The sequence below is a fragment of the Micropterus salmoides genome, unplaced genomic scaffold (assembly GCF_014851395.1).
Source record: "Micropterus salmoides isolate LMB-PRFRI ecotype aquatic unplaced genomic scaffold, ASM1485139v1 Ms_hic_scaffold_5, whole genome shotgun sequence".
Lineage (NCBI taxonomy): Eukaryota > Metazoa > Chordata > Actinopteri > Centrarchiformes > Centrarchidae > Micropterus > Micropterus salmoides.
In genome coordinates, this window is record NW_024044237.1 from 19,778,352 (window position 1) to 19,787,088 (window position 8,737).

The window sequence follows — 8,737 nt, forward strand, 5'->3', positions numbered from 1 at the left end:
GCTGATTATGACCTTTAAATAGCTTCCTCTTGTGGGGACAATAGCTGTGCTGCTTTTACTTGCTGTAGGAAATACAACCTTATAGTTACCCGAAGGTAATTTAAATAAAGTGCTAAAGAGTGCCATTGTTTTGCGATTTCCTAACTGAAAATGGGGAAATTAACGAGGAGCAATTGAAAGCAACATGACTACAATTGCGCAGTTCAGGGACCGCTGTCTGTTTGTTGCCATAGATTATTGCTCACCAAAAACTTGTGACAGAGGTAAGTCTTGCTAGTTGTTAGGTTATTATAAAGGCGACGTGGTTACTGTTTACCAGCATTGTATTCACTATTCAGGAATAGGGATCGTGGGGAGTTCAATGAACTGTTACTGCAAAACTATCCTAAATTAACCAGCTATTGTGACAGTGACGTTGGTGAACGAAGTAACGTTAGCAATGTTAATTACATTAAAAGTCACAATTTGGTTTACAAACGTGTAACGTTAAAATATATTAATTTAAAAAAGGAAATTACAAAAACATTAGTAAGGAGTCGCAGCGGTCATGTAACCAGAGCCAAGTTTTGCTAACGGTTATTTATTTGTAATGAGGCGTTCAAGTCGTATCGTACATACCAAACACAGGGATGGCTAGGGGCAGTGGTTGCTAGCCCATCTAGCGGAAATGATTGCTCATGTGCTTGCAATCTGATTGCAAAATGTCGGGGGGGAAATGCTATCATTGTCAGAATACAGTTGTGTAAAAATGTTTAACTGTTACAGTAAAGTCAACTATATGCTACAGTTTCTGTTATACCTTGTTTCACTGTGAACAAACGCCTGTCAATATCTGACACGATAAAAAAGGCTACTCTTCTATTTATATGGCATGACGGTTAGTCTAGTAACGTTACTAGTGATAACAATCTTGGAATAATGCTTGAGTGCTCCCTAAAACTGAACTGGACGTGTTCCTGTTCTTCCCATTCTGCCGTCACGCCGTGAATGTGGCAGCCCGTTTACGTAATAATACGGATTAGGGGCGCGAGATTACAGGTTGCGTCTGCTCAGTCAGCTGGCTGTCTCCATCGCTCACTCACTCCTCCCTTGTTTGTGGTGAGGAGCCTTTTTCTGGGTGGCAAAACAGGAATAATAGAGAAAAGATTTACCTTATTTTAGTTCGACTTTTGAGTTTTAACAATTTCAATATTAATTTATTCTCCTCACAGATGTCTACTGCACTGAGTCTGCGTCTTCTCCACTGCTACTCTAAACCAGGTACTACTGAAGCGGGTGTCACTAAAATAATAATATTTGTATGCACAAAATGAGGCATCGTCACATCACATTTGTGTGTGTCTCCAGGCTCATTCGCATATGGTCCTGGTGCCATGCGGCCTTTCAGTCTCAGTGTGCAGAGAGAGGGCTATAGTAAGTACTGCCACAAACCAAGAGCTATTTGTATATGGCGTTCTCAGTCGAGTGACCACATGTTTGAAATGATCTAACATTACAGTCCTCTTTCCCTCTGTTCTCCTTAGAGTATGTTAATGCTCAGGAGCTGCCGACAGACCTGAGGTCCGTCACTGACCGGGCTGCTACAACCCTCCTTTGGACCGAACTGTTCAGAGGTCACGCATACTATGATTTAGTTTATGTCCTCCATAGAGTCAAAAGCCGTATAATATTCTATATTTTTCTTAATGTGAACAAATAAACCAACAATTAATTTATTCTACTATTAAGAAGTATTATCTGTGTAGTCAGATATAGATTGTTACTCTGTGCCTTAGATTTAAAATAATATTATTATCATTATTATTATTATTATTATTATTGTTTATTTGAGATGGGCAATTACATTAATCAACATTAAAAAATGTAAATGTACCTGAGTTAGCCACAGGCTAGTTGTCATTGGCAGTCCCTTTGGCTGATGTTGTTAGATATCCTAAAATAAGAAAACTAAAACAATATCTATCTATCTATCTATTCCTGTGTATCTATTCCTCATCTATTTCCTGTGTAGTCCTTGATAGAAGAGAGTAAAGATGCAGAAGTAACTATGTAATGACACATTACCAACATGCCAGTACTGTCACCAATAAAATAAGTAATAATTCAAGACCCAATAAAATTCACTATTTATACTATTATTTAGTATTATATAAGTCCTTAACAAATACACAACATCAGCGCTGTCATTTAAGTGAGTCATAACTCTCTTTGATTATTTGGCAACGCTTTCCGGCAGGTTTGGCGATGACCATGAGCTACCTGTTCCGTGAACCTGCCACCATCAACTACCCATTTGAGAAGGGCCCTCTGTCTCCCCGCTTCCGCGGAGAGCATGCCCTCCGCCGCTACCCTAATGGAGAGGAGCGCTGCATTGCCTGTAAGCTGTGTGAGGCCGTCTGCCCTGCTCAGGTGAACACAAGCATGCATTCAGTTGCTGCTATAAAGTAACGTTTATTTGTGTAGCACCAGTCTAGATGAGATGTCACAAAGTTAGTGTAGAGAGCTTGTTTTTATTATTCAAAAATAATTCCCAAGAATGTATGTGTTTATTTTGAATAGTAGAGGAACAGAGGAAATTATTTTTTTCTCTCTTTTATGATGCATGCATTATCGGCAGCTCTCTCATTTTCGTCTCCACCTTCTGTTAATGGATGCATATTCTGAGCCGTCCTCACAGTAGGATGACCTTGTTTACTATTAAGTGTCCTGAACAGTGTACTGGGTGGGTGAAAATTGGTAAAAAGCAACAACAGTGCACCTTAGTCATGTATATTTGCATGCGGTTAATACTGTCTACCAGTGTGTACTTTTCTAATGTAGAGATCAATTTTACATTAAACAATATAATCTCATATTTATAACAACTTTGTTTTATCTGGTGGCCCCTTTAGAAAATACTCTCTCTCACACACACACAGACACACAAAATCAGCCTTTATACACACATTTCAATCAAGTGTTGGGCTAAATTCATGATGCTAATACTTGAACGGTACACCATATTCACATCATATCTACCGCAGTCTGTGTTCTGTTAATGCTATGATTTGATTTCTACAGACTAGTAAGTTTATAATAATAAATACTCTCACAATATATGCTGCTCACACCTGTGTGTCCTGTCTGACTTTGTTCTCGTCTCTTCGTTTCCCTCCCTATTTCAAACACCAGGCCATTACCATTGAAGCTGAGACTCGAGCTGATGGCAGCAGGAGAACTACACGCTATGACATTGACATGACTAAATGCATCTACTGTGGCTTCTGCCAGGAGGCCTGCCCTGTTGATGCCATTGTTGAGGTAAGAATTAGCTTATTAGCTTAGCTGGACATGGTGAAAACTGTATTTCTGTCACTTTTCTCTTGAAACGTGTATCTGATAAAATAATTCTTTCACATTTTGGCAAATAAGATCATTCATGTGGAGACATTTACATGCCCATTGTTTGTTTACTCTGTATGCCATCACATACAACACTCAGCAGCATCTGCAACCTCCTTTTCCGACAGCAGAAACTTAATTTTCAAAAACAGAAAATCCGACAATTAAACCTACTCCACGTAGCGATTGGTCTGATGTGTGGAGGTGTACTTTATTCTTCAAACAACTCACTCATTTTTATGTAAAACGTTTCACCTTTAAAAACAACAGAAACCACACTCCTGTTTTTACCCCGCCTTCAAATGTGGCCGTTCAAAATACATTTAGATTGGATCATACAACATTGCCTAATTTGTTTGAAGTGCATTGAAGCTGTAACTCAAAGTCGAACTTGTAAATTAAATTATCAGTCAGAAATTATACAGCCTACTGAAACATACATTGTGGACTATTTTTTCAGATACACTACTAAATTCCTCGGTTCATCATGTATGTTTAGTGTTTGGAACAAGAATAAAATGCATGGCATACGCACAGTTAACCTAAATTATGGAAACAGATTTCAGTTGATAACGCAGGTTGCTTACCTAAAAGTCAATTTCTACCTTCCACTAAAAATAGAATGATTGATTAAATGTTTTCAAATTGGATATTATGCACTCAACCCATCATCAAAACATAAATGTAAAACAAGAAACTTTCTATAGTCTAGTCTGTGTGGATTTAGACCTACAGACATTTAATGTCTATTCTCTCTCAACCTCACCCTCAGGGTCCAAACTTTGAGTTCTCCACAGAGACCCACGAGGAGCTGCTGTACAACAAAGAAAAGCTGCTCAACAATGGAGACCGATGGGAGGCTGAGATAGCTGCCAACATACAGGCAGACTACCTGTACAGATAGACTCACTGTCATATCTGTACACTGCCCGCAAAGACGTGTCATACATGAAAATGATCTTATGATCCTCCTATGCATTAAAGAGATTATATGTAGCTGCACCAATATTCAAGTGAGTTACATATGAGCAATGAAGCCTTGCAGCCTCAGATTCTGTTGTCAGAACTGAGAAAATAAATATAAACGCACAAATCATATGTCTTGTGTTGTGAACATGGATGATATTGCACTTTATGATGTTGACTGTATAGTCTGTAACCCACGTAGTTTATGCTGCACTTTATAAGCGTGTTTTATGCGATGCAATAGGATATTTCTGAAAGAGTATATTTATGTAATGTTGCTGAAATAAATCATGTTCTAAAACAGTGCATGTTCGTGTGCAAGTTCAATTAAAGCTGGTGCTCTATCTCTGGATCCAGCTGTACAAATGTGAGGATCGCCTGCTTTTCTCTCTTTTATAGCACTAAATATCTTAATTAATTAATTCTAAATAACCAATTTTATCAACTTGTGTTATATTGGACATGTGGCTCTGGGAACTTGTGATGAGCATTTTTTACTCTTATATCTAGACCAAAACATTAATGGGTTTATTATTATTATTATAAAATAATCAGCGGAATAATCAATAATATTAATAATCACTAGTTACAGGCAGACCTTTTTTAACGTGGTAAGAATTAGCACTTGCGTTTGCTTTTGGATATATATAAACATGCAGTCTATGGTATAAAACGATACTTTATAGCTTGATGTTGAATGTGCAGGGGCTACATTTGTGTAAATCTTTCAAGATGAATAGACCTGCTGAATCATGGTGCTTGCACTAAAATCAAATGCGTTTTTACCGCTGCGGTGGTCACATGATAAGGGCGGAAACTGACTCATAGTCCACGCTGAATCTCCCGCGAACGCAGCCATTTACTTCTTTTCTCTGTAGGCAGTGACACCGGTGAGTCTCTATGTTCTTCTGTCATTACAGGCCATCCAATATTTCAAGTTTGTGTTTATTTGTGAAAGTCTGTTTAAACAACGGGAAACTTAAAGGTATGATTTAGGTTAATGTGGCGTTGCGAGTGTAGCCATGTGAGGGTTGAGCAACTAGAGTAGGCCGTTGATTTCTTGCGCTAACTCCCGGCTAACTTAGCCGTTAGCTCGGTGAAAGGAATGGCTTCCATGCTGTGCTAGCTAACAAGTTAGCAAGCGGAGCTCATTTCACCGCTTTGTTCTGGAGACCTGCTTATATTTCTCCAAGTGTGTTTATTCACTAAACTAACCTTGAATGCGTTAAATGAGCTTGGCGTGAAGTTTCGTTTTTGTTTCAAGTTGGCCGTCAACATGGAACACATTAGCTGCTCTTTACAGTCGGATTGTTCAGTCGAACAAGGAAAAAGTGCGGTCGCGCGTCCTATGGCGCACTCAACGCGAGTAGCTTTTTAGCTAGCTAGCAAACGCTTGCGTTGAAAATACGACTTCGGAAGCGAGGTTGTCGTGTTTCAATACACATCCAGTGTGCATCGTTATGTTTTTGTTGTTCATACGATGTGACTTAAACACAAGTCAGACGTTTACATAACGGCCGCGTATCGGAACGTTAGCTTGGGTAGAACATGCTAGAATTGGTTATCGCTAGGTAATAATCTCAGTATATTCACCCGTTGGATGTCAAAATAAGTCGCTCAAACTGTGAAAATAACTGTAATTGTAACAAACCGCTAACAGTACAGCGTCAAATCAGACAAATGCTAACACTAGCTAGCTTAACGTTACAGAAAGCTTTCTAGATAGGTGGATGGCGGAGAACGTGCTAACCATCCCGCCTTGTTTTGTTTGACTTAGAAAAATCGCAACCACGGCGGACTCAATGGCACAGTGTGTACCGGTGGCGGTGTTTAAGGTAAGAGTCATCTATAACCTTTATAGAGCCTCTTGTAATGTGTGCTATTTGCCTGTTTTGTAAGTAACGTTATGGGGAACGGTACGTGGAAGTTTTAGGTTGATAGCTGTGTCGAACCAGTACCAACTAACGTTAGTCTAAACTAAACTGTGCTCTTGTACAGCTCGTCCTGGTAGGAGATGGAGGCACCGGAAAAACTACTTTTGTGAAGAGGCACATTACAGGAGAGTTTGAGAAGAAATATGTTGGTGAGTATCTTAATGTTGTGAATGACAGATAAAACATACAGATAGAAATGAATTAAAAGCATAGTACTAACTTGAAATTTCCAGTGTGAAGCTTGGTCATTTGAAGTACTGACTAAATACTGTCATACATAACCATGAGGCTGGATTCAGGCCTTCTGTCTAATGTGAGTTGTTGGTCCCCATTGAGCCCCCCTGCCTTCTGATATCATTAGGGTTGTATCTGTCAGGCTCACAAGTAACAAGAAATTACTATATAGAAATGCACAACTTGAAATGGTGTCACGGAGTGGTTTGTCCACCAGAAAGGATTTACAAGGAGAGGTAAAATGTCTACCTTGCATTTATCTTTGTCACAATTTAAAATGCAAGGGATCTGTATCAAGATTGTTTAAACTATAAAATGAAACTTGAAAATGAAAGGCAATAGAGGAGGCATTTAACTGTAATTTATGTATACTGTGATGTGATTATGTGCTTATTAGACATTTAAACTTCTGTTCACATGTATCCTTAATGTGTTTTGTTGTTCCTCGCCATATATCTAACACTTCTCTTAACTTTATTTCCCCCATTTACTTTATTTAACCACGAAATAAATCCATTGAGATTTTTAATCTTTTTTTTTTTTTTTTTTTACAAGGATGTCCCATAAAAGAAGTTTCATTAGTTTCCCACTTTGTGTTCATACATCTCCCCTTTGCTTGTAATTCTAGCTACTCTGGGAGTAGAGGTGCACCCGCTGATGTTCCACACCAACAGAGGAGCTATCAAGTACAATGTGTGGGACACAGCTGGTCAGGAGAAGTTTGGAGGCCTGAGAGATGGCTACTACATTCAAGGTGCTTACAATCCATAACATGTTGTTCTGATTATCGGACCTTGAACCATTGCTGAATCACTATAGATTCAAGTGTGAACCCCTTCACATGGAATTGTGTCTAAAATCTTCCCTGCTCCCTCCGCAGCTCAGTGTGCTATCATCATGTTTGACGTCACCTCTCGAGTCACCTATAAGAATGTGCCCAACTGGCATCGTGATCTGGTCCGTGTCTGTGAGAACATTCCCATCGTCCTTTGTGGCAACAAAGTGGACATCAAAGATAGGAAAGTCAAAGCCAAGAGCATTGTGTTTCACCGCAAGAAGAACCTGCAGGTAATGAGTGCTAACAGTTATAAACTTGTCCGTCCTTATGCATGCAGTCGTGTGTGTGAATTGTAGACTTTTGTCTGAACTGTCATTTCTAACTGCCACATACTGCTCTGTCCCCAGTACTACGACATTTCTGCTAAGAGTAACTACAACTTTGAGAAACCTTTCCTGTGGCTAGCAAGGAAGTTGATTGGCGACCCAAACCTGGAGTTTGTGGCAATGCCTGCCCTCGCTCCCCCAGAGGTCCAAATGGACCCGACCCTTGCTGCGAAGTACGAGGAAGAACTTCAAGTGAGTATGACATGTGCAAAGTCTGTTTAGGTGGTTATGTAGTATATACAATCCCATATCTTTACCTGAGCCAAGTATACAAAAAAAAATCTCAGAATGGCACCAGTTTGCATTGGGAATCTGGGGGAAAAAAATCTAATCTCTCGTCTCTCCCTGTCCAGGTTGCATCACAAACGGCACTCCCAGATGAAGAAGATGACCTCTAACCTGTTGGCTACATTTACCCCTCTCCCCCTCCCATCTGTGGACAGGAAGTTGTTGGAGTTTTGCCCCTTTACTGTAAAATCCCTTTTCAGATTTTTTATTTTTGAATTTTTTTGTTTGTTTTAAAACTAAGAAAAAAACAAAAACTTGGTGGAAAAGCTGTGGTTCTAATTTCACTGTTTAAGACACACCCACCCTAGTGTTGTCGTCAGCATGGCAACGTGCTACTCTTCATCTTCGAGCACCCTCCACTGCACTTACCCAGCTCACATAATGCTGTTGTACGGTGTACTGGAAACACTAAGGGGAGTAAACTTTGAATAAAAACATTCTCAATATAAGATGTCTGTCTGATTTTGATTTTCCTGGATATACAGTTTGTGCTAGAAGCGTGCAGAGGCAGAATTATTCATTTATTGATTTATTATCCATGTCTCTGGTAAAAGGCCTACTGCCATACAGTGATCCTGATATCCAGTACAACTGTTAAATATTAAGTGGTACCCATGTATAAACTGTAGGGGTGTAGACAGACATCTTGTGATGCATTTTAGTAATCTTCACTGTATTGGGGCCAAATCTGGTATTTCAAAACCTCTGCAAATGCATCAAAGCATATACAGTGTGCTTCTCTTCCCCTTGAACATGTCTACAGAAGTTGG

General features: G+C 39.5%; 2 protein-coding genes across 3 annotated transcripts; both read left to right on the forward strand.

Moving 5' to 3' along the window:
* The first annotated feature begins 79 nt into the window (after positions 1–79).
* ndufs8b (NADH:ubiquinone oxidoreductase core subunit S8b) lies at positions 80–4,653 on the forward strand. 2 transcript variants are annotated; one of them, XM_038698642.1, is made up of 7 exons: positions 80–263; positions 1,212–1,260; positions 1,348–1,413; positions 1,524–1,613; positions 2,237–2,409; positions 3,172–3,300; positions 4,154–4,653. In XM_038698642.1, exons 2-7 carry the CDS (start codon positions 1,212–1,214, stop codon positions 4,283–4,285), a joined length of 639 nt encoding a protein of 212 aa, XP_038554570.1. In that variant the 5' UTR covers positions 80–263; the 3' UTR covers positions 4,286–4,653. The 2 variants fall into 2 exon arrangements, with proteins under 2 accessions (XP_038554570.1, XP_038554569.1); XM_038698641.1 differs by lacking the exon at positions 80–263 and adding an exon at positions 973–1,098.
* A 500-nt stretch (positions 4,654–5,153) lies between these two features.
* Positions 5,154–8,416, forward strand: ran (RAN, member RAS oncogene family). The gene is made up of 7 exons (XM_038699822.1): positions 5,154–5,237; positions 6,125–6,182; positions 6,346–6,430; positions 7,144–7,269; positions 7,396–7,583; positions 7,701–7,871; positions 8,033–8,416. Exons 2-7 carry the CDS (start codon positions 6,150–6,152, stop codon positions 8,075–8,077), a joined length of 648 nt encoding a protein of 215 aa, XP_038555750.1. The 5' UTR covers positions 5,154–5,237; positions 6,125–6,149; the 3' UTR covers positions 8,078–8,416.
* The last annotated feature ends 321 nt before the right edge of the window (positions 8,417–8,737 follow it).

Bases quoted from the DNA above. Each gene is read 5' to 3' on its own strand.
- ndufs8b (XM_038698641.1), top strand. From the start codon at position 988: ATGTGGCAGCCCGTTTACGTAATAATACGGATTAGGGGCGCGAGATTA. The intron at 1,414-1,523 runs GTAAGTACTGCC...TGTTCTCCTTAG, and splicing joins TGTGCAGAGAGAGGGCTATA to AGTATGTTAATGCTCAGGAG. The intron at 2,410-3,171 runs GTGAACACAAGC...TTCAAACACCAG, and splicing joins AGGCCGTCTGCCCTGCTCAG to GCCATTACCATTGAAGCTGA.
- ran (XM_038699822.1), top strand. From the start codon at position 6,150: ATGGCACAGTGTGTACCGGTGGCGGTGTTTAAG. The intron at 6,183-6,345 runs GTAAGAGTCATC...GCTCTTGTACAG, and splicing joins TACCGGTGGCGGTGTTTAAG to CTCGTCCTGGTAGGAGATGG. The intron at 7,270-7,395 runs GTGCTTACAATC...CTCCCTCCGCAG, and splicing joins AGATGGCTACTACATTCAAG to CTCAGTGTGCTATCATCATG.